Here is a 23,595-nt window from a genome sequence, read left to right on the forward strand (position 1 = left end):
CTCTCTCTCTCTCTCTCTTTTCATCTCCTCTCTCTCTCTCTCTCTCTCTCTCTCTCTCCACACAGGGTTTTGGTCTCGGAGTCACCTCTCACCAGCAAAGGAGGAAAATAATTGACACACTCATCTCCCATCACCCACAAGGATGGATGTACGAACTGTCCTTGTAAGGGTTTGGATATTATTCATAAGGGTGCGTATCGGCATGGGCTGGTTTTTGTCCACCTGCTTATTCGAATATCGAAATCCCACAAGTTTTTGTCCAACTTCTTAACAGGCCGTGGGTGCTAGAGACCAACCCGCTCAAAGTCGTCACACCCACATGGATGTCAGACATTTGTTCTGTTACCAACTGTCAGTTTTATCTACGGTTGGTAATGGCGGCCCTCGTCGGGTGCCAGCCCGCGTGTCTGGGTCAAAGCCATCGGCGGCGGCGGCGGCGGCGGCGGTGCCCTCGTGCTCGAGTCAATGGCTCCTGCATGTCCCTCTCGCTTGTCCGCTGCCTTGTCTGCTCTTGATGCTGTCCCTCTGTCTCTCTGTCTGTCTTTTTGTGCTCCAATTGGAAGGGGGGGGTCAAAATGTTTGAATGTTTGCTTCATCACCCTCACTATGTGATGCCGCTGCTTCATCGACCACCAGGCCAAACCCCCCCTACCCCGATTTTCCCCCAGCACAGCCCGACGCCATGGCTTCCACCGTCTTGTTCGAGGACGTCTTTACCGTCCGCGATAAGGTACGCGTGCCCCCCGTGCCTTTTTGCTTCCTCCGACAAAACTCTCACCGCAAATGCACCTGTCTCCGACCTTTTGCGATGCAGGATCCCCATGGCAAGCGCTTCGACCGGTAAGCTTTTGACCGAGCTGGCATCATGTCTGCGGGTGCTCCCGCCCCGACATACGCCCAAACCGGTACTCTGCACAATCCCCGTAATCTTACCAACTTTTTGCCCATCATCACCAGCGTCTCCCGCGTCATCTGCGAGGGTATGAGCTTCAACATTGAGCTGATCCTGGACCTCAACACTCAGCTATACCCCGTCGACCTGAACGACCGCTTTACTCTCTGCCTCGCCTCTACCCTGAGCATGGACGATGAGCCCGACGATGGCTACTACAACCAGGTCCGAGCAACACACATTCAAAGCCCGATCTGTTGAATTCCTCGTCCCCCCTCCCCCTTTCGACCCCATTGTGTTCTGTTGTGTTGACTTGGCCCTCACGTCTGCAATCTTGGTTCTTTTGTGTGCTCAACGCCAGAACCGCAACGCCAGCCGAGCTGACAACTTTGACTATGTCATGCACGGCACCATTTATCGCATTGAGGACACGGACAACGGCCAGCAGCTGTACGTGGAGTCTTCCGCCTCAGTATCGATCTGCATGCTCCCTCCCTGCCTCGCCCCTTGTTTCCTCGCCTTGCAGGCACAATGCCGCTGAATTGCCTTCTCACGCTCTTCAACTCGCAATCAGGGCCATCTACATTTCCTTTGGTGGGCTTTTGATGCGACTCAAGGGTGATACCTCAACGCTGAACAAACCTGGATTGGATCTTGACACGCAGCACTACCTCTTGATCCGCCGCGCGCAATAAACCGCCCTGTGCCATTTGACATGCCTGGCCAGAGTTCCTCTGACTCTGATAGCGTGCCATCTACCACTAGTAGCCGGATCGAGTCTCGTGCCCAAGTGCCAGACCTGTTTCATGCACGACAGGAGCACACTGCATGGACGGCCACACATGCCGTTTTCCACCCATTTGCTGCCATCCACTACCTCTTCCGGTCCCAAAGACCAACGCTCTGCCATTCTTTTTCTCGTTTGCAGGGCACATGCCGTTTCCGACTCGCCTGGGGCGAACGTCGGTGCAACACGGAGCCTCAACGATGACAGAGGCCTTGCATCGACGTGAGGACCAACTGCGGCCGTGATCCCATTGCAATTGATGAAATGACCACTCTTTGTTCACGTCTCAAATTGAGCAAAAGGAAACCAAAGAAGAAGAAAAGAAGAACAAGGGAACAAACAGCGGCTCTGAGAATGTCTTCCGTCCCGCCCGATGCCCTTTGCCCCACCTCCCTGTCCCCCAGCACACCCCTCTCTCTCATTTGCCCGATTCCAATATATTTCCGAGAGGAGTCCGATATCCTGTAAAATATAAAAACATGTGGTAACCGCTTCCGCCCACTTTTTTTGCTGCTGGTCGACCATTGCCCGAACAAACGGCAGCGCCTCGGGCCCGAGTCCGGAGGGAGAAGGGTTGACTGAGCAACACCGGTTGCTCTTGATCCAAGCGTTTATGCATGTGGGATCTTCTTGGGAATGTTATTGAGTGGGATTCTCTGCTGGCAACTCCGTCCAAACACCAAACTTTTGCCGTCCGTCTGCCCACGGGGCAGCACAGAGCCTCGAGAAGCGCCTGCGCACGCGCTGGCCATCCACGGCTGATCATCGGGCATGGCGTCAACAACTTCGCCCCTGACCATCTTTGATGGATCCACAGCAGTGGACGCCGGCGATTTGACCGTCGCCATTGCGTTCACCCTGGTCATCTCCTTTCTCTGCTTCTTTGTGCTCTTCATCCTGTGCATCAAAGTTGTCCGCCGCCAGGTCACCGTCACCACCCGGGAGGAGCAGGGCTACGTCTTTTGGCTCCTCATTCCCATCGAGCTTTTCCTCATCGCCTTTGCCGTTGTCAGTATTCGGGACCTTCGCACCGGCCTTAATCTTGCTGATCAGGAATACTATGCCCTTCAGGATCTGTACGACAACGGCTCGGTGAGCTTCTGCCCGGCCAACGCCACCTTTTGCTGTGACCACATCACCAGCATGGTCCGCAACACCAGCTACGCTGGCTGTAGCATCATCAATGACCCCGTGTGGCGCCGCAGCGACGAATGTGCCGACCATCGCCAGGGTTCCTATGAGCGCAATTGCTGTCATTTTGCTCCTGGCATGGATGACTTGGACGGCACCTACATGTCCTGGATGTGGTTCGGCCTCGTTGCCGTCGTAGCCACCACCATGCTCGAAGTCCTGTACTTTCTCTGCGAGTTGTGTGAGCTACCTTTTACCCGCTACACCTGGATCATTCTCGTTCTCGACTCGGCTGCCATCCTTTCTGACATGTTTTGTAACCTGGTTGTCATCACCATCGGCGATAAGCTGGATGAGCAGCCGTATCACTGCTTTGAGGACAACACCCTCCAAGCCCAATACCAATCGGCCCTCGCTGCCTTTGTCAACTTGCTCTCCGACTTTAGCAGCCTCACATGGATTTTTGTGGTTATCGCCATGATTTTCACGACCTACGTGCTGTGTGTCCGATTGGGTTGGCCCGCCTTTCTTGTGCCACACCTCAAGGAGCGCCCTGCCGCTGTGGCCCGTCGTAGCAAGAAGGAACAGAAGGGAAAGAGCCAACCCACTTCTGCAGCCGAGGTTGGCGCCACCAGTCCTGAATCTGATCTTGAGCTCGGTCAAACCAACGGAATCAACCAGCCCCTCGATAACAGCGCAATGGGCGCCCCCACGGAGCTGGACTTGCTCTCCAGTGTCAACTCCGAACCAGCCAACCTCCAGGTTATGGAGCTTGACGACATCGGCGAACCAGAACCTGCCCTTGACACCGCCCCTGCTGACAACGAGTCCTTGCAAGAAACTGCACTCGACGTCCCTGGCCCCATGGACCCCACTGCCATGGATGTGCCGCTGCCTCCTCCAGAGAACGCTGCCTATGCCGCGCCGCAGGATGCGGTATCCGCGCAAGCAACGGACTTTTATGCCCCGCCGGTCGAGGCCAATAGCGATGATCTCTACGCCGATGCCCAGGAACTGCCCGATGCACCCTCAGAGGCAGCGCCAGAGCTGCAGGAACAACCGGCAGAAATTCAACCGCTGCACGACGACGTGCGCGATGATGAGCATCAGCAGACAGAGCCGGCTTCGGATGTGCAGCAAGAAGAGAGTGCCCAAGAGCAAGAGGTGACATTGGCCGCAGTGCCGGCGTCAGCTTCAGACGCGACGACAACGCCAGAAGAGCCAGGAGAGCCAGGAGAGGAGGAGCAGCAACAGGCTTCGGCCTCGGCCTCGATCGTGGCAGAGCCTCACGACCCGTCTGCTCAGGATCTGAGTCAGTCTCAGCAGGATGATGGATCTGGTAAAACATCAGACTTGGCAGCCGAAGCCGAACTTGTCAGCACCAATCAAGAAGCTGAGCAGGATGATGGATCTGGTGAAACATCAGACTTGGCAGCCGAAGCCGAACTTGTCAGCACCAATCAAGAAGCTGAGGACACAGCCAATGAGACTCCGGATAGCCCAGAGGATGGGGCACTGTCTCCCGCACCACCTGCACCTCCTGCACCACCTGCACCTCCTGCACCACCTGCGCCTCCCGCACCTCCCGCACCAACTGCAGAAGATGTGTCGCCGGACGACACCGCAGCTGCTCCTTAGTGTAGTGTAATCTTGATGATCCCAGCTCAAAAGACCGTATGTGCGGTGCACAGCGCTCTTCATCAAGTGTGCGGTCTTTGAGTGGGATGTCTTACCAAACCCATGCTCACCCAGCCCTATTAGGCTGGCTTTTGGGAAGTCCCGTCTTTTAGGCTTGTTGACTTACTATTTTGTTCATGCTCCCTCTCTCGCCTTTTCCTTTCCCTCTCTTTTTCTCTCTCTCTTTCTCCCTCGCTCACTGCTCTCTCATTGTTTTTGTGGTTGTTCATCTTATTCTCTCTTGTACTTACTTTACGGAACTACAATTCACAAACACTCTGACCGGTCTGCGATGCAATCATGCTCGAGATAGCTTTGACCGCTTGTTTCTATTTCAAGCAAACTGTTAGCTTCCCAAAGCTCAGTTTGTGTAGTCGTCGCATAAACGTGCAAAGCAGACAAAGTCAGTCTGTCCATTTCAAGAGAGGCGGGAAGGAATGATCGATTGAAGCTGCGCACAGCGCTGTCCTGCCGATCACTTCTTGAGCTGTCGAAGTTCCTCTTGCAGCTCGGCCCGCTGTTGCTTAGCATTGACCAGCTCCATGCTCTGCCCCCAGAAACGCACCAGCATGATAACATTGATGAGAACGTTGCTTCATCGACTGCTTTCCTCATTCGATGGTGTACCAAGCAAAAGTTGCAGGACTCACCATCTCTTGCATCGCTTGCTGCATTGTTGCCCGCATGCTCACAGTGTCCTCAAGCGCCGCTTTTAAGAATTTGATTTGCTGTGGAACAAAGGTTCAAACCAGAAAATTGGCCGTGAGCGCGCGCCGCATTCACGCGTACACAAGGATGGCTGTTACCATGCAGGCGTCTTGCAAACACACCTCTTTCAACTGCTCGTTCTCATCAGCCACGTGCTGCTGCTCGGCCTTGTGACGGCTTTGCTCTTGATCAGCCGCCGCCTCGAGGCGGTGCAACCGAGCCTCGTAGGCCGGTGGCTCTGCTGACACTGGCACCATAATCACGTCGAGCGAGCTATCGGGCCGGGTTACCAAATCCATGGCTAGGGCCTCAACTCGAGCCAAGGTCGTGCCCGCAGCTAAGAAGATCACGCACAATGAGAAGAAAGTCATCTTGCTGAGCCAGGCATTTATGCCACCTCACACTCACCAATGGCAGCTGCCCACATGTCCGTGTCGAAAAAGGAGACGTCTTGCAAGGCATTATGATCAAAGTAGGCCATCGTGGAGCGACGAACCTGCATTGGCCGGTACGAGAGAAAGAGTCAAAATAAACCCCAAACGGCCGCAGCAGAAAAGGATGGATCGATGAGTCTTGCGAGATGGCAGGCTGACGCCAGCAAGAGGAATGAAAGCGTACCTCAATCCGTAATGGAGCCATGGGCATCGGTTCGATGTAATCATCACCAAAACGTCCGAGTCGTGAGAGGTGATATGTGCTGATCCATGCGTCCAAGCCCTGCACGACCAGAACCGACTTGGGCAACTCGATGGGCGGTAAGGGCGGGAAGGCACCGCCTGGAAACTGCTGGCGAGCAAATTCGCTGCGCAAATGCTCTTGCGTTGCAGGTGCCAAGCGTCGAGTCAAGTCAACCTGTGTCCCACGATGGGTGCTTGCACTCAGGTCGCTCACGCTATCGCCTTCCTCCTCCGTATCAGGAAGGCCGGTGCTGACACTCATGCTTGCACTCGTGCTTGTGCCGATGCTCGCATTCAAACTGGTGTTCACAACTGCCTGGTCAAGATCCACAGACCCTTCCTCCTGTGCACCAGAGCTCGTGGCATCAGACAACGTGGTGGCCGTGGGACCATTGAACCGAATGCCCGCCTTGTCTGCAGGAGCCAAGGGCTCGGGGTTGGTAGGCGTGGTAGGCGTGGATAAAGGCCGTGCTTGCTCGGCCTGGGCCTCAAGCTGAACTTGAACCTCGTGTCCGTCTGAGGAGATGGATGAGGTGGGAACGTTGGCGCCCACGAGAGCTTTTGGCGCTGCATCGCCATGGCGTGTCGCTGAGGCCGGGTGGTCGGCTGCTGGAAGCTGAAAAACAGACGCGCTGGGCGGGTTGCCGGTCTGGCCGCGTGTGTCTGCCTCACGGGCATGCCAATCATGAACAGTGGCCTTGACCTCGGCTTCGCTCAACATCTGCACAACTTGCTCATGCGTTGGCTCTTGAGAGCCTGGTGGGGGGGGTCGTGGGGGGGCAATTCGCAAGGCCGTCAGGTTGGGTTGAGATCGGCTGTTGTGGACTCGACTATCGTTGGCGCCCTTGCGAGATAATTCCGGGGACGCCTCTGCTGAGCGCCGTGACCCAAAGCCAAACTTGGATCGCCGACGAAGCAATGGTGAACCCTTGACAGGTGACATACTCTTGGCCTTGCTGTTGGGGCTGCTAGAGTTTTTGGAATGGTCTTTTGAGCGTCGGAACAAGCCTCGTCGCCGAGTGTTGGGGCTGGCAGCTCCAGAGGATGAAGCTGATTCGGACGGACTGGGCGCATCAATCGTGTCGGCATCAGGCTCCGCGCCAGGCATGGACTTGGCACCGGCTGCGGGTGCAAGACGTGGGGTGGTTAGAGGCGTCATAAAGGCATCCTCGTCAGCCCCCTCGCCGTTGGCATTAGGCGGAGCCGAGTCGGCAGCAAACGCATTGCGGCCGTCACTCGGTTCGGGCGGTCCAGGCTCGCCCAAAAGGGCAGCCTCACCCAGGCGCTGAAACGAGCGCGCGGTGAGAGTATGAAAGTGTTGATGATCCATGTCAATGCGCCATTGCTGTACTTCCTTGCGCCGTTGCCGACGCTGATCAATGGCTTCAAAGAAAGCACGACTCTGGTGTGGCGAGGGACGCTCATCGCGGCAGTGGTACATGATGACGGGTCGCCCGGCAACGGCCTCGTGACGAGCAGACTCCAAGAATGTACGTGCGTCACTCATGTCCAAGTCTTTGGGCATCTCCGGTAATCTGGCAAAGTGCGTAGAAATGGAATCGGCTGCGGCAACAGTGATGCTAGTCCGATCCCAGGAGACCATCGCCAGCTCCACACGATCAATGTCCACATCGCCAATCAACGTACAGGCCCGCTCGTGCTCTGTATCCTCCGTTGCATCAGGTTCTGTGCCTTGTTGCTCTTCATTGAGCATACGTACTTGAAGCTTGGGCACGTGAACCAAAAGCACGTCGGTCCCCACCGCAGGCGCGCCCGTATCCAGAAGCTGCGCGCGGCACCACAAACCCAGGCACGGCAGAGTGAAAGCGAGGGGAGAAGGGTGCCGTAAATAAAATAAAGAGAGCTGACGACGACTCGTAGACACAGTCGCAACAACCACAACCACAACCACAACCACAACCATATTTGCTCCGGCTTACCAAAAGGGTTCGCTGGAGCGACTCTGAAAAACGCGTCAAAAGCAATATCTATAACAATGAGCGCGAAAACATCGTCAGAAGTTGGAGGACAAATTGACGCTCACATAACCTTTGACAACTGACTGCTCATCCACGGGATTACATACGTCCATGTCGCGCAGCTGGAAGTGCCACGGCTCAGTGGCCATGACCATCGTGTAACTGTTTGGCAAAATAATGTTGCTTTCTTTTTTGGAGGGAGCGGAGCGCTGGTCGTGTGGTGCCCCAGTGCCACTGCTCTCAGTTGAGGCAGTGTCCCCCGTTTCATCCGCTGGTGGCGGCGTGTAGATAAGTACACAGAGTGGTGCCGGCTCCAGCAGTGGCGCGCGACCCAGAGGAGTGGTGGAATCGACCCACACCTACGGTACAGTGCCAGCAACACGGTTGGGGTTGAGTCGTGTAAATAGGCGCCGAAAATTCGAAAGACGATGTCGAAGCACCACAAAATGGTGGTGGCTTACTTGATCAACGGAGATGGATATGAGGCCCTCAACATCTGGATGCTTGTTGGATGGATCGCGAACACTGATTTCATTCACAGGCGGTACCAATTGAACATCAGGGTCTTCAGCTTCAAAGGGTGGGGCCCGACACTTTGACTGGAATAATGGACTGTCATAGAATGGCTTCAGCGTGGGCAAAGTTGGGCCACCCTACAAAACGCAGGCAACCGGGAGATGAGCGGCGGTGGCGCGGGCGTGCGAGACAGTGAAGACCCACGACCCATTGAAGTCTGTGGACGCTTCTGACAGGGCGACCGAGGCCTTCACTGACGGAAATGCATCGAGGTGTGTTTGTAATGGTGGCCTTGGACAGCATAGCCACGATGCTGCGGCGCCGCATGTAAAAGGGCGACGGCTGAGGCGCTTCTGGGATGATCACACGTGGAAGGAGAACCTCAATGCAGAAACGGGTAAAGTGTTCCTGTTTACCAGAGAGGAACACAAAATGAAGGCTGCCTGAGATACACAATATGGCAACGAACCCGACTCTTGACGCAAGTTGCAAACCTTTGGAGGGGGCGGGGCGTCTTCTTCGCTCTCCTCAAACATTTCCTCAAAACCAGCGATCCAGAGCAGTGCTGAGCCCTCTTCCTCATCTATGATGGCGGCCAAAGGCCAGGTAGGCCATTGTTGAGCTGTGTCAAATGGCTGTGGGTAGCATGCTGGTTCCTATGCTCGATAAGAACGAACGCACCTTCCAAGGAATCTAGCCGCTCGCGATATAGGTTGAGCAGCGTTGTGCGCTCCGCCACTTGCAAGACATCAACTTGCTCCTGCCAATCGCGACCGAGCAGGTGGTTTGCATTCAACGCGCGTGTGGGCAATGGAAAAGGGCTGAGTAAGACCTAACGAGGAGCCTTGCGCGGAGGGCCAGCAAGATGCTCGAACAAACCTGCATCGCTTTGCCAATGTTGGTCAGCTCTGCTGAACTTGTTGATTGGAAAATGCGGTCAGCAAAGCGCTATGGCAACACATTTATGAATCATGGGTGAGGAGCAGCGTATGAGTGCAAAAGGGCAGAGCTGGCATTCTGCGTTGACACTCGCACCTTGGCTTGAGCTGAGCGAAGGCGTCCTGGTTGGGCAAGTCGCGAGTGCTCCAAAAACCGCGACACTTGAAGCACAGCCGCCACATGTAACGAGACCTGACAGACACGGGGCATTAACAAGGCAAGGCCATGAGAGATTCAATATTCATCGGCTGATTGATTTAGCCGCGCACGTGGCTACGTCGACCCCACCAACCTTGAAAGGGTGTACTCGACCAAAGAGGGTGGGGGGCGGCAGAGCAAGCTGAATATCGTGGAGCTCCGCAGCCAACCGGTGGGCTTGCTGCCGTGTCAGCTGTGAGAAGCCTGGTACAGTTGGGAGCTCGATATCGGACTCGATACGAGTGGTAGCGCGGTGTAGCTCGTAACGGGCTCGCGGGCTGAGGTAGAGTTGGGTATGCTCGAACATGAGCATCCGCATGTTGTCATCCGCGTCGTATTGCTCTCGATCAATCTGCAAAATGACGGCCATTTGACGTGCTGCATTGGGACCTGCATCCGCGCTCACTGGGGCTGCATTGGCCATCAAAGTCATGCTAGCGACGGAGAACGTCATGACATCATGCATAACGCGACCTGGTAGGCAGTCTTCGAGTGAGAGAGCGCTGGCGACTTGAAGCAACCATGACTCCTTGTCCTGTTCAAATTGCTGGTAAAATTGGTTGCGCATCGCGGAGCGATCGGGATTGGGAACCCATGGCTTTTGTGTCTCCTGACAGCCAAGAAGCAAACAATTTGCCCCGCGTACATCAGCCACAAGGATATTAGAATCGTTGGTGAATAAACTAAAACTTAAAAAAGGTTGAAAGAGTTGCTGCGCATTGGCGAGCGCATTGACATACCTGTTTGAACACAAGTCGACGAAAGCTCCAGGTGGCCAGCTGAGGGCGGCGCGTGCCAATGTGGCCATCTTCCAAGAGTGACAAGAACAAATGGTCGCAGCGCACGTAGATCATGGGGATGAGGCGACGATTGGCATTGCGATCCGGTGTTAACGGAGCCTTGGGTGACTCGGGAGGTCGATTTGCCATCGCCTCGACTTTGGCCGCTGGCCCCTTTTGCGGGGTGGCCTTTGTGGCAGGAGCAGGTCCGTTGTGCAAGACTGGCCCTTGCTCCCCACCCTCGTCTTCCGAATCAGTGCCAAGGCTTGTGTTGAGTGAAGAGGCGAAGGAAAATTGAGACAAGTCGCTGTCGCTGCGCTCCCGCAGACCATCATCGGGAATGGATAACGGCTATTGCATCAAAAGCACGAAGGAATGAGAGACCAACAGCCAGGCCAAGAAACACTAGCTTCAGAACCCTTTCAGGCCCTTTTTTGGGACCAGCAATAAACGTACAGGGCTCCCTTGAGCACGACGATGGGCTCGGATGAGATTTGCCAGGGAAGATTGAACAACTTGGATAATCTACGTCGGGATGTGTTGAGAGAATACGGCCATCGTTGACGCTCAGCACAGCGCCGCCGGGGTGACAGGAGGACCACCATCATCGCCACGCTTCTTTTTGAACCCCATACCTGTAGGTGCTCAGCCGAGACCTCGAGTTGTAGGACATCTATAATGAATTGTAGTTGGCTCCCCAGGTTGACGCTGCACGAGGTTGGCGTGGCCGCAAAAAAAACATGAGAAAAACACTGCCAGCTGAGCCTAGTCGGGCCATCAGACTCGGCGATGCAGAGAAGGGCAAGGCAAAGGGCAGAAATGCATACGTGTTGTCGGCCAGGTCTCGACGTCGATGAATTTGCAAAACGGGCTCTGACATTTTGAGGTGAAGCACGTCGTCTCGCGCTTTCTATACTCAACCGAGCGCACAGGGCAGTTTTGGCCAGAACAAGGAGATGGCACATTCCGTGGGCCGCAAAGTTAGAGAAGCACAGACACCAGGGCTGGTGCCCACTGAGGTACGGGTTGTTTTCGAGGCGTGCTCATGCCTTGGAAAGTCGATCAGAGGTACCGCGCAGGCTGAGTTCCAGAGAGGACAACTGCATAAGACAAAGGCCTGGGTGAACTCAACAACTCTGGGCAGACAGGCGCCCCCGCGATGAAAGCTTGGTTTGTGAACTGCGTCCGGCTTTCTGGACCGACGAACCGATAGCATTTTGAAGAGGGAGGCAAAGCCATGCCGCTGATGAATTTGAATGGCTGATTTGAGGTCATCCACCTAGGCGAATAGGCCCATGCACCATTCGTGAAACATTCAAAAGAAGCTGCCATCAGAGCGTGCTGGTTGATGAGCCCAAGAACCACCTACCACCTCCCACTGATGATTGGTATTTTGAAGCCACAGGTGGCTGACGTCGAGCGTGGTGTCGAATTCTGGGGCGACGAGCCGGATGGCCAGCGTGCCAATGTGCAAGACGATGCCATCGCCAATGATGTCGCCAGTGCCATAGCGCTCGCGTTTGGTGCTGGCCGGGGTGGCGGATGTGGCGCCTTGACCGGCTTGGTTTCCCTTACCGTCCTGGGTCTAACCAAACGCAGGCCAGAAAAAACAAGCGGCAATGCATTCAAGTGTGCGCGTGGGGTGTGGGCAAGAGAGAAGGGGTTCTGATACCAGGCGGGAGCATGTCAAGAGTTGAAAAAGGAACCAATTTTACCTTGGAGGCTGCGAGCTGTTCCTTAGCTTGAACCTCGTCGGGTGTCAAGAGACGGATGACGACCTGCAAGACATGCGCCAATGAAAGGTGGCTCGAGCAGTCTGATCGATATTCTTTTTTTGCGAACGTACCTCAATCTGGTCCACGTCGAGTCGTACGGGTACAGATTTGAGTCGAGTGATGGAAAGCTTGCATGTCACAGTGGAACAAGTACCTCGTTCCAGATGGAGCCAAGGTGGCGCACCAAGCCCCTCCTAAGCGTGATGCCCCGATCAGAGAAGCAGAAATGGCTCTGGAGTGCCGCTGTAGAGCTCGGCCCGTGCTGGCGCGGCCTTGGGCGAGCAGGCACCGAAAAGGGCGTTGACCAACCTGAAGAAAGTTATCACGAAGCTCGAGCCCGCTCAGCTCAGCCTCGCCTTTGAAGAAGGAGAGAGAGAAGCGGTCGGGTGTCATGTCCTTGAAATACAGGGCTAGCCTCTTGGCCAAGGCCGTTTTGATGTAGGAGGCCATGATGGCGAGGAGCGATGCGCAGTGGCCAGGCCCAGGGCAGTCAGGCTTAAAGTCCTCTGCTTACGCCTGCTCGCTCGCTCGTGGCCGCTTGGAGCCAGTCAGACCAGGCAAACGTGTGGTTCTGGTCTTGGTAGGATCAAGTTGCTCGTGGGCAACGCTCGACCGCTCAACAGCGCATGACGCTTGGGACTGCCGACACAAGCAGAGGGCGCGGTCAACGTGCTGCCAAGAAGCAAGACTAGATCTACGAGAATCATTCCAGGCACCAGAAACAGTGAGCACAGCAGTGCATAAAGGTCTCGCCGGCTACCAAAAGTGGCCCCCCGTCGTCTTGGAGCCCCTGGTGACCTCCAGACTCGAGCCCCTTTGGCGCAGCGACACCATTATCCCTCAAGCCGCAGCCCAATCCTCACGACCTCATCGCCACACACACCCCACACACCCCTGTACCACACGCATCTGCCCTCTTCTTTCCCCGCTCCCCCGCGTCGCCGCTGGCTCACACTGCCACTGCCGTTTCTACGCACGCCAGCGAGACATTGTTGGCCAGCATTCAGTCGCTCACACACACGACTGCCCATTATGCTATACGTACGCGATGCCTATAGTGGAGGAAAACACGACTTTTTACCACACACACACGGTATAAATCATATACACACACTCAAAGTGCTTCATGTTGCAAACGCATACACACACACACACACACACACACACACACACACACACACACTTGAAATACATCCGGATGTAAGAAAAAAAAACTTGAATGCTGTCTCGCTGACTGAGTCACGATGGCTATGGGAATGTTTGAAACGGCACTGGAAGCACTGGAGTTGCTGTGCTATGATGGCTGAGTCACGATGCTATGGGTATATTTTAAACGGCACTGGAAGCACTGGAGTCGCTGTACTATGATGGCAAAGTCGTGATGGCTAAGGTGGGTATACTTTAAACGGCACTGGAAGCACTGGAGTCGCTGTACTATGATGGCTGCGTCCCGATGCTATGGGTATTTTAAACGGCGCTGGAGCGGAGAGCGCTGTGGAGTCAAGAAAGTCGCTGTACTATGGCTGATGTGCCGCCGAATGAACCCCCTATCTTGCAACGGCGGTTGTCGACATTCAGCAGACCGTCAATGAAGTTCCACCAAAGATTCCTGCCATGGACTGCCGCCCAGGCCCGAAGCGTACCTGACTAAGCATCGCAAGCGCCTGACGCGTTGAACAACCGCTTGAAGCAATTGAACTCAACAACCGACACCCTGGGCCCAAAGAGCTGCATACTCTCACAAAGCAGTTTGAGTTGCCGCCAGTTCTTCTCACACCCCAACCCATGCTGGCAGCGTGCCCTGCCTCACCCACCGCGCTGAAAATCGCTCCCGAGACGCCGCCCGCCGACCTTGGTGCAGCTGCCCGTGTCCTTCCATTCCCTCCGTCCGGGGCCCTGACATGCACCCAACAACGAGCGGTACGTTGAACAGGCTCGGCGATTTTTTCCGTGCTAGAGAGTGTCTGTGGTCGACTTTAGACCCGACTGATGCGATGCGCCTTTCATGTCTATTCGGTGATTGCGACGCCGCTTGGGCAATTTCACGAGGTCGTTTTGTTTGAAAATGCTCAAATCTATCCTGAGCTAATAATGCACGACACGGCCGAATTAGGATGTGTTGAGCTGTTTAATGTCAGTGGTTGACCTCTTCCCAGTTTGCTGGTTGCGTATCGCTTGAGATGCGGCAAGCGCGTGCATGTTGAATTGACGTGCGTACGAATTTGGTGGCTTGTGGTATTTCTGAGTGTGCGATATTAATCAAGAGCAGAGATTGCAGGGCCGGGTGAATTAAGAGAAGAGGCAGCAGTGGCTCTTACTGGCCGTGGGTATCATTGGTCGTGGCTGTCCCGCGCAGCGGGCTTTCGACACGGGTATATGGAAAGTCGCAATCAGGCAGAGGTAGGGTCTGCGCCGAGCTTTTGCCCAATGAGACCACAGCTCACGAGCACGCGCAGATGATCGGGTTGGTATCGCCGCAGATATTCAAGCACTTTACCGGGCACCCCTTCGTCTGCCGGCGGCGGGTACAAGTAGGGACACGACCAGAGTGCGAGAGCAGTGAGTGGAAGACGAGGAGCACGAGCGTGGACCATGGCCATGACGGGGATGCGGGTCTTGGTGGTTTGCGGGCTCTGGCGATGGTTGCAAACGCGTACCAGGATCGCCTTCGAGTTGCTCGGCCACAAAAGCTCGAAGCAGCTGCTTTGCCTCGGCAGACGCCAGCAAAGCTTGTTCGGACACGACACCGCCATCTCCTGGCAGCATAATCTCCACCTCGCCCACGGCGTAGTCGGGCGCGGCGCTCTGGGTGAGTTCAAGCAGATCCGAATCCGACCAAGCAACTTGCTGGTCCTGGAGACGGCGTCACATAGGCGTAAAGCAATGCGTAAAATCAAGACAAACACTGGTGGCATGGGAAAGTGGCTCGGCTGTTGGGGGTGATAGGTCAGGGTCGGGAATGGCAAGTTGGGGCAACGTCTGACCTGGCAGAACCACACGCGATCTATGTCAACGCCAAACTCGGTGACGGGAAGGGCGGAGTTGCCGTCCGTGGCCTCGCGCTGGGGCGGCGGTAGGGTGAAGCGGGTGCGCTCGGTCAGAAGGAGACCATAGGGCCACACTGAGGCTGGAGCAGCGGTGGGTGCCTCGGGGGCGGGTACCCCGAGCAAGCGAGCGGCTTTCTGAAGAGCCGCGAGGCCGGTGCGCTCCTCATAGCAGTCGACAGCGCTGGCTGTACCCTCGGTTGGCGTAGGCAGACGACTGGGTGGTGACTTGAGCTCCCAGGATGCAGACTCGCCCAGTGACCAGCGCTGGCGGAGCCAATGGTCGCTGCGTGATAACGTGTACTCGTCCGGCACATCAAAATACCGGTCCACGAACAACCGCGGCTGCGACGCGTGTAACGCCAACGCCTTGACGCGTGCCAGCACCTGAGCCGCTGCGCGAAACTTGAGCTCCACCTCCAGTACAGCTGCCATCCTGCCGCTTCCCGGCGGCCGTGTTGTGTTTGGATACAACAAAAATGCGCGAAAGACCCGAAAGACTCCAAACACACACACGCTCTCTCTCTCTCTCGATGTGTGTGGACTGCAATCATGATACATCAACCTAAATGTCTGTCAGAGTTGTATAACACGACGGGATGCTGTACGGGGTTGGAGGCGGGCCACTGCGGGCTCGATCGGTCTTGTGGGAATCGTGGCCGTACAACACAAGTCCACGAGGGTTCAGTGTCTAAAGTACCATCGCGCTGCCCTAAAATTAATTATCCGGAAATCAACTCGAAATTACCCCAAAATACACCTAAAAATTGGAGAGTAAAGCCCAGCCTCCGATCGAAAGCAGAGAACAGAGCACAAGCGAGCGTTTGAAGACGCCAATTTTAAGGGAAAGATACAACGATTTCAGAGATCAAGTGCAAAACCCAGAGCGAAGAGAGAGAGAGAGAAGAGGGAAGAGAGAGAGAAACGAGACAGACCACTACCAAATGCAAGGAAATTGTCAGCAAAAAGAAGCAAATAGAACAGAACAACAGCTACAGCATACACGTCGTCAGTAGTGCAGCACTCCACAGTAAGCTCCTGCGAAGAGAGAGAGAGAGGGTTGAATGCTATTTCGATGTGTGTGTGTGTGTCGCGGCATTTGAAACTCTCTTTTTTTTTTTTTTTTTGCGGCGTTGGCGTTGATACGGCAGCGCCACTGGGGTGAGTGTGGTGGACGCTGCAGAGTCTTGGGTGGGGTGAGATCAGTTGCTCTGTTGGGTTGAGTGAGCCATAGTGTGCTTGGTTGGTGTGAAACGGTTCGGATTGTTGCTGCTTCAAGGTATGAAGATCGCGTTTTAGTGGGGCAACTGGCAGGGCGCGGGCGGGCACGCACAGACACTGGCTGCGTGCGTGCGCGTGCGTCCGCGTGCGCCGCGCTGCTTTGACACAAGCCAGATGAAAGCGACACCATTTGATTATCCTCCTCCTCCTCCTCCCCTTCCTTCTCTTCATCCTGCTGTTGCTTTGCGTGATGGTCGAACCCAACCCGGGTATCTGCAGCCTCACCGTTGCGTCTTTGCTCTCCTCCGCCTCCACCTCCTCCTTGCTACTGTTGGGCTTGACGGCGACTCGCCGATCGGGTCAGTACAGGCGCACCGTGGCCATGTCCGACAAGGCTGAAGGACTCGCCGCCCCGAGTGGTGGCGCAAGCGCCGACACGACACCTGTGCCTGCTCCCGCGGCGGCCACACCCAAGGCACCCGAAGGCAATCATTCACCCGGGAGCGACCGTGGCATTGCCGTTCCCAAGTCGCGTCTGGCTCCCCCGGCTTTTGGTGGATCAGCCCCAACCTCCCTCTCGCACACCCTTTCATCCTACGATGATGAAGATGGGATTTCTTTCATCTCAGCCCTTGAACATGAGATGTACGCCTCAGACCCATCACCCTTTGCTCACCGACTTGGCTTCCAGGCTTTGCCACATCCTCCTTCCTGCCAACCCTCGCCTCACTTCTGCGCCGTTCTTTTTCCGAGCAGGCCCAACAGCCCTACCAATGACTCAAACCATCTAAAGTACTCAAGCAGCCGCGACAGCCGCAAACAGTACAAGGTGCGTCACTCAATCATTCTGAGCTGCCTTGCAGCCCTCGATTTTGGTGCGACCTGAACCTCGCGTCGCGTCGACACGAATCTCATTTTGGGGACCCTTTAGCTCAACCGTTCGCGTTACGAAGAGGAGAAGCAGCGCATGACGGACATGTCTGGTTATGATATGGACGAGCGGCCCTACAAGACCGGCATCATGAAGGTACCACACATCGCAGCAGTGTCAGGCTTTGCTGCCCCAAAATCGTCCACGGATTGATCGACACAAGTACTCATCCCGAGTCACGTGATCTCTGGTCTTTGCCATATTGATACATCTTTGACCAGATCCGCAACACGTTGCGCTCTTGGACCAAGTTTTATTGCGAACTGCGCCACGGCATGCTGCTCCTCTACAAAGAGGATCGTCATGACGTCTGGATGGGCACCGTCCTGCTTGCCGGTGGCATGGTTCGTCAGCTGCCCCCACCTATTTGTTTTGCCTCTGCTTCAGGTGCCATCGTCTCATATCCGTTCCCCTATCCTTTGCACCCTCGACAAACAGGTGATGGAGCGCCCCTCGCGCAAAGAAGGACACACCTTCAAGTTTTCGCATCCGCTGCGCGCGGCCATTCATGCCCCACGCGTACGTGCAAGCCGTTCGTTTCCAGGCACAGAGCTCAACTCGCTCCTGCTCACGGTAACTTGCTGGTCTGCGCATTGACAGGGCCCCAAGGGCGAGATCTGGTTCAATCTCGTCCGCATTCCCTCGGATCATTGCATGTTTCGCGTCTCCACTGCACAAGAGTGCGAGGTTAGCGCGAATGGCCTGCTCCTTGACACGCCGGGCTCTGCCACCGACAATCGCCTGCTCAACATTGCGATGACGGGGTGACGTCAGGAGTGGATCACGGCCTTTCGACGCTCCATCTTTGGACCCCATCCCAAATATGAATCGCGCATGGCGGAGCCTGTCATCTGTAAGCGATAGCAACGCCCAATCGACGGACGAACACTTGCTAAAGCATGCTTTGGATCTCTCACCGGGGTCTCCTTCATTTGTAGCCAACTTTGATACCCTGCGCGCCGACGTGCAATCAGATGATGGTCTCTGTGCCAGCCAGCACGACTTGCATCATGCCCACGAGGCCTCGCCCCGATCCAACCGTCGTCCGATGCAAGCTGGGTAGGTCCCTCCATTTCGCATTCCTGCTGACCCTCCCTGTTGAGAAGTTTCAGTCATTGGCTTCCTCATTATCTGTGCGTATGTCCCTACTTCTCGATCATATCTTTGGCCCACTAGGGAGAATGGCTTGTCTTCAGCCACGCGTCAACAGCTGGAGGCGCAGGGTCAAGCTGCTGCATTGGTCAGTTTATCTGTCTCAGACCGCCCTGCTCCCTTGTCTGTAGATCCAACGCCCAGTGCTGCGCGCGCTGACCTAGCTGACCGCCGTGCATATTCAATATGATGGGTCTTGGGGGACCGGATGTAATCACAGGCCGCTGAGTCAGACCTTGATCATGGCGAGGATTTGATTCCAAACTGGCGGGCTGATGCGCGAGGTTAGTTCCACCAGGCCCCGTCACCCTGTGGTGTCCCACACTCTCAGACTTGCTGACGGTCCTGAACTTTTTCTTTTTCCTTGCCTCCAATCAGATTTCACAGAGCCCGCACCTCCCATTGAGGTGGAAGAGAATGCCTGGGAGTTGCACCTCTCATCGCTGCAACACGTGAGTATGAAACCTGTCGTTCTGTTCTTCCCCCCCCCCCCCCCCCCCCCCAACATTTTTGATCTGGTGTCTTGCTCATAACACACATCTTCTGCTTGAATTTGGCTCTCGCAGTCACCGGGCCAGCGGATCCAGGAGCAGCAATTCACCGAAGAAGAAGTGGCCACAGTCTTTGAGCGAATGGGCAAGGTACACGACTCGTTTCTTGTATTTTTCCTTTTATTTTTAAAAAGTCGACTCAAAACATGGGGTCCACCTCGTCTCCATCCTGCCCACCCAGGCTCATGGCCCCTGCCTTCCGTGCTGATTGTTCCTACTTCTAGGTGCCAGTGACCGAGGCCGTGACGCTGCCTGCGTTCATGTTGGAGCCACGCTCAGAGCTGGAACGCCTCGGCGATGCTTTCCATCATGCTGACATTCTGACCGATGCTGCCAAACATGCAGTGAGTGCCAACGCGTTTGTACAACTGGCGGCTCTCTCATGGCATCTGGCCAGCTTGATGGGACAAGTCGCAATTCTCACCGCACATGTGGGATATCAGATGCCCCGTGGCCGTTTTGTGTCTGTGCTGCGCTGGTACCTCTCGAGGTGAGCTCGGTCATCGGTTTGGGGGATATTGTATCTTGGTGCGTTCAAGGTCATGTCTACCCACCGCGCCTTAACATGTATCCCGACGTGTTGTGTTTAGCTTTTATGCCAAGGCCAGCGGAGCCTTGCGTCCGATCCCGCCTTGCAAGGGAGAGGTGTGCCGACTGATGTTTGAGCATCCCATCCACGGCTCGACACCATCGTCGCGCGTTTTTTTCGTGGCCGAAGCGGTGCGTACGCGAGAGGTTCCGTTCGTTTGGGATAGCAAAACGCAGAAAACACACCCGCGTCTGAAATTTCAGATGAGTATGTACTTGTGACCGTTCTCATTCACTGCTTGCGATTGGGGACATGGGGCTGGACCACAGGTCGAGCATGGGTGTGCTGCGCTGCATGGTAGCAGCCGTGTTGCCGGTTGGGCGGTCGATGGCGTCATCAACTGTAGCCATCACTTCACGGGTACGGCGGGCTCCAGTCGACTCCCAAAGTCGTTGCTCGCGGCTGTGCTCGCTTCAACGCTGGCACTTTGCTCAACGCATCTACTGCGGTCGACTGCTAGGCGACAAACTGGTCAGCATTGAGCGTGGTCAGATGGAGGTGCATTTGGCTCGTGTGGCTGAAACCTTTGTGATGACGCGTCCTGCTCAAGTGACCAGCGGTCTCAGCACCGGCCACACCCTGACCACGTACAACGGCAGCATTGAACTCCGCTGCGACATGTCGGGCTACCGGTGCGTCTTTACAGGACTTTTCAGCATTGGTCACCGCTGCGTGGCTCCGGCTCACCCGAGTGATGGGTTGCTTGGTGTGGTGTTTTAGATTCAAGGGGAGCTTTGACCCGAACAATCAGCTGTCCAACGTGATTGAGGGCACGCTGTTCCACAACGAGGAGAAGATTGCCACGCTGCATGGCGAGTGGGATGGTCAGGTGCACATTAAGACGCTGGACAATGACATGCACCTGTTGTTGGATACGGCGGACGAAGAGATTGAGGCTCGTCGGCTGACGCGTCGTGCCATCGTTGCTGAGGAACTGTGGGGTCTTCCTGCCGTCGAAGATCAGGTGTGTTGTGTCTGGAAGAGCCAACGATCCCTCCTCACGTCTTGCTGGCTGACGTTTGTTTTGGGTTCACATCAATGGCTATTGGGCCATGTCCAATCATCGCTGATCATCGTACTGGTCACTTTGTTAGCCTTTTACGGACAGCCAAGCGTTGTGGAGCTCCTGCGCCGAGTTGTCGGGCGAAGACTTTGAAAACTACATTGCTTCGCTGCGAACACGCATGCTGGCCGCACATGCGCCCACCCTCTTTCACATTAGTGAGTCGACAGTGGCTGACTTTGGAATGTGATCATGGGGACCGGGTTTCTCAGCTTTCAATTTTTTTTTCTTTTTCTTTTTGCAACTTCTTAGCCAACGGCCAATATCGCTACACGGAGGACGTGGGTCGCCCTTGGGACTACTTGCGCGATCTTTATGACTACCAGTCGGAGGGCCACCTGAAGGTGCGGTACAGGATTGGGCATATTTCTATGCTGACGTGTTTGTGTGAGCGGACCGTTTGATATTCTGTGCTGCCGGTGGTTGGGCCCCTATGCTGGTGATAGTGCTTGACGATTCAAGACACCGTCACAGGCACGCCGCGTAGCTCGACGCTGACACCCGTGCAAACGCTGCGCAATCGCAAGCGGCCCAACTCTTTGTCCGGTCTGGCCAGTGGTACGTATCGAGTTGTGCTGGCCCCGCACGCACAGCCGTGCGTGCGGGGCCAGGACTAGGGTTGGGGTTTTGAGTGTGGGAGCAGTTGTTCTGTTTGCACCCAATGCTCCTGCACGTATGAAGAGGATCAAAAGGGTATCGACTCTTACTTTTCTTTTTGTGGACGTCTTAGTGAGTACCATGGACTCGGACGTGTTTGTGGCAAGCCCCCGTGTGGGCAAGTCTGGCGGGGGCCGAACCAACTTGGCGTCGGTCGTCGAGGAAGCGGGCTCGGGCACGCCTCAAGGCGAGACAAATGCTTCTGAAGCTCCAGCAGCTACTCGTCGCACGCCTTCGGTGACAGTCAAGTCCTCACCAAGTGCAAACGCAGCCACTCCAGCTGGGGCAGCTGGCAAAACGCCAAGCGCCGAGGGCTTGGCACAGGTTACCAAGCGTGTGGCGCGCCTTGAGTCGGCTTTTATGATGGAGCGTGCTTTGCTTGTGGTGGTCCTGGCCATCCTGCTGGGCATTTCTGTTTATTTCTAGAAGACTGTTGTGGCTTGGTTGGTTGGTTTGGTGGGAGGTGGGGGCAAGATGCATTCACCCTTTCTTTGTTTACCTGTATTCCGCCTGAAGGGTCGGAGCGTTGAAACTCGAGCCAGTTTATGATTGGTGAGTTGGTTGGTTGACCGCTGTCTCTTGGTTGATGAGGAGAGGGGCTGTGGTTTCAATCGAACCCAACGGATTTGAGCTGAATGTGATGTGAAAAGTTGCACCTTTGGTGAAGATGGCATGGAATTAAAAGGCAATAATAATCGGGTGGGATACATGAGGAGTCTTGGTGGATAAAAGTGGGCAGCTCAGCTGCTGCTGATGAGGCGACCAAAAGCAAGGGTGCCGAAGCAAAACTAGGTCAAAGTGATGACCTTGCCATGTTTGCAACGGCGACAGGTGGTGCGCTGCGAAGAGTTGGGCGCTTCGCACGACGGGCAGGACCAAGGTCGCTGGGCCGCAGAAGGCGGTGGCGGCGGGACGGGTATTGCTAGTTCAGAGGCTGATGCTTGAGCTTCGGGACCCAAACCAGGGTCTGAGTCGCGGCAGGGGCGCGGTTCTTGGCACACCTCACATATGGGGGCCAGTGACTTGGTGTTGATGAATGTGCAGGTTGCGCACTGCCAGCTTGAAGCAGGCGGAGAGGTGGGGCGGGCAGGGGTTGTGCGCAAAGGGACGCGGGTGGAAGGGTGGTCCTGGTCACGCGAGGAGGATGCTGTGCGTGGCTCTTGCTGACGCGCCGACTTTGAGTTGGGGGCATCAAGGGTCGGCGAGGCGGCGTGCGAAGTTCTGGCGGCACGTCCTGCAGCAGCAGCTTGTTGCGTGTGCACGCACCACTGGTTGTCCTGTGCCCGTCGATATGCAGCGGCGGCTGCCATGGCAGCGGGTTTGGCATGCGCCCAATCGATGTCCAGTTGGGCCTGGAGTCCTCGGCCGAGGCGTCGACCAGTTGTGGCGGGGTTGCGTCCATGGTGACGCAATGCTGCATTTCGTGATGCAGCCAGGTCATCTGAGGTTCCTGACCGCGGGCCATGTCCCAAAACACGGCCCTTGCCAGTAAAAGACTACGAAATTTGAACAAAAGGGTGAGCATGGATGACATCCAAGGGCTATCGTGCCCACATGTGAATTCTAGTCCACAAGGCCGAGAAAAGAAAGGGCCTGCCCGCGTGCCCCACCTGAAAGCTGGGCGTGGTCGAGGCAGAAGCAGTACGAGTGGAGGGCTTGTAGCCAAATTTCTGGTGCACCAATTCCGAGGTAGCCTCATCTATGCGTCAAAGGTGTGAATGCGCGTGCAGTCAAGCGTGCGAGTTGGTGTTTGTGCATCTTGGAAGATGCCAATCGATGGGCGAGCAAAAGGGCGGCTCACAGCGAGCCGAGGGCAGAGGCGGACCTTGAAGCTTTTCCAGGAGCTTGTAAAAGGCAGCATTGTGCGGGCCATGCACGACGTGGGCAAGCTCATGAAGGAGGGTGCCAACGATAAAGTCAAAGTCGTAAAACGAGTTGCGATTCTCAGCAGGGCGGAGTCGGACACGAATGACTTGGCGGCGGTTGATATTCAAGCCAAGCAGGTTGGGGTTGTTGGGAAAGAACTCGGTCAATTGATTGACCTAGGAGCGAGCACGTGAGGTCCGAGGACGTAGGCGTCGTTGGGAGGTGTAACAAACAAGAGGGCGCGAGGCTGGGGTGGGCCTGGCACAACGAACCGAACCTTCCATTTGCGGCTTCGCATGATCGGGGCAACGAGTTGGGCCGCCTTGGTCAGCAGCTCCAAGGCTTGTGCTTTCTAAAGCACGGGTTCCCAACACAGCAGCGACTGTCAGGCGGTGGCGTTGGCAGTCTGTGCGAAAAAGATCCCCTCAACAGAGAGCGTCCAAGCCTGACCTGTTGTTCACGT

General features: G+C 55.7%; 5 protein-coding genes across 5 annotated transcripts; 3 read left to right on the top strand and 2 right to left on the bottom strand.

Annotated features, from left to right (window-relative positions):
• Positions 1-682: 682 nt before the first annotated feature.
• On the top strand, positions 683-1,433 carry MONBRDRAFT_30048 (uncharacterized protein; the record flags this gene model as incomplete). The annotated part of the gene is made up of 4 exons (XM_001750486.1): positions 683-730; positions 815-840; positions 958-1,117; positions 1,254-1,433. The coding sequence occupies 4 exons, from the start codon at positions 683-685 to the stop codon at positions 1,431-1,433; spliced, it is 414 nt and encodes a 137-aa protein (XP_001750538.1).
• Positions 1,434-2,450: 1,017 nt separating this feature from the next.
• On the top strand, positions 2,451-4,633 carry MONBRDRAFT_34614 (uncharacterized protein; the record flags this gene model as incomplete). Its single annotated transcript, XM_001750487.1, has 1 exon — positions 2,451-4,633. The coding sequence occupies one exon, from the start codon at positions 2,451-2,453 to the stop codon at positions 4,446-4,448; it is 1,998 nt and encodes a 665-aa protein (XP_001750539.1). The 3' UTR covers positions 4,449-4,633.
• Positions 4,634-5,266: 633 nt separating this feature from the next.
• Positions 5,267-12,508, bottom strand: MONBRDRAFT_30050 (uncharacterized protein; the record flags this gene model as incomplete). The annotated part of the gene is made up of 18 exons (XM_001750512.1): positions 5,267-5,532; positions 5,604-5,691; positions 5,814-7,658; positions 7,813-7,860; positions 7,959-8,210; positions 8,313-8,504; positions 8,862-8,950; positions 9,049-9,127; positions 9,247-9,315; positions 9,403-9,498; positions 9,599-10,114; positions 10,245-10,634; positions 10,736-10,808; positions 10,919-10,956; positions 11,491-11,562; positions 11,653-11,868; positions 11,999-12,061; positions 12,368-12,508. The coding sequence occupies 18 exons, from the start codon at positions 12,506-12,508 to the stop codon at positions 5,267-5,269; spliced, it is 4,533 nt and encodes a 1,510-aa protein (XP_001750564.1).
• Positions 12,509-14,448: 1,940 nt separating this feature from the next.
• Positions 14,449-15,537, bottom strand: MONBRDRAFT_30051 (uncharacterized protein; the record flags this gene model as incomplete). Its single annotated transcript, XM_001750513.1, has 3 exons — positions 14,449-14,570; positions 14,716-14,911; positions 15,043-15,537. The coding sequence occupies 3 exons, from the start codon at positions 15,535-15,537 to the stop codon at positions 14,449-14,451; spliced, it is 813 nt and encodes a 270-aa protein (XP_001750565.1).
• A 1,036-nt stretch (positions 15,538-16,573) lies between these two features.
• On the top strand, positions 16,574-21,895 carry MONBRDRAFT_34615 (uncharacterized protein; the record flags this gene model as incomplete). Its single annotated transcript, XM_001750488.1, has 22 exons — positions 16,574-16,968; positions 17,080-17,152; positions 17,255-17,350; positions 17,476-17,598; positions 17,693-17,773; positions 17,855-17,941; positions 18,029-18,107; positions 18,193-18,313; positions 18,431-18,494; positions 18,627-18,690; positions 18,785-18,858; positions 18,973-19,047; positions 19,182-19,301; positions 19,401-19,447; positions 19,548-19,677; positions 19,816-19,906; positions 20,007-20,178; positions 20,267-20,510; positions 20,641-20,767; positions 20,862-20,953; positions 21,056-21,167; positions 21,340-21,895. 22 exons carry the CDS (start codon positions 16,574-16,576, stop codon positions 21,690-21,692), a joined length of 2,820 nt encoding a protein of 939 aa, XP_001750540.1. The 3' UTR covers positions 21,693-21,895.
• Between the last annotated feature and the right edge of the window lie 1,700 nt (positions 21,896-23,595).

Source organism: Monosiga brevicollis, genomic scaffold, assembly GCF_000002865.3.
Source record: "Monosiga brevicollis MX1 MONBRscaffold_42 genomic scaffold, whole genome shotgun sequence".
In the NCBI taxonomy this organism is placed as follows: domain Eukaryota; class Choanoflagellata; order Craspedida; family Salpingoecidae; genus Monosiga; species Monosiga brevicollis.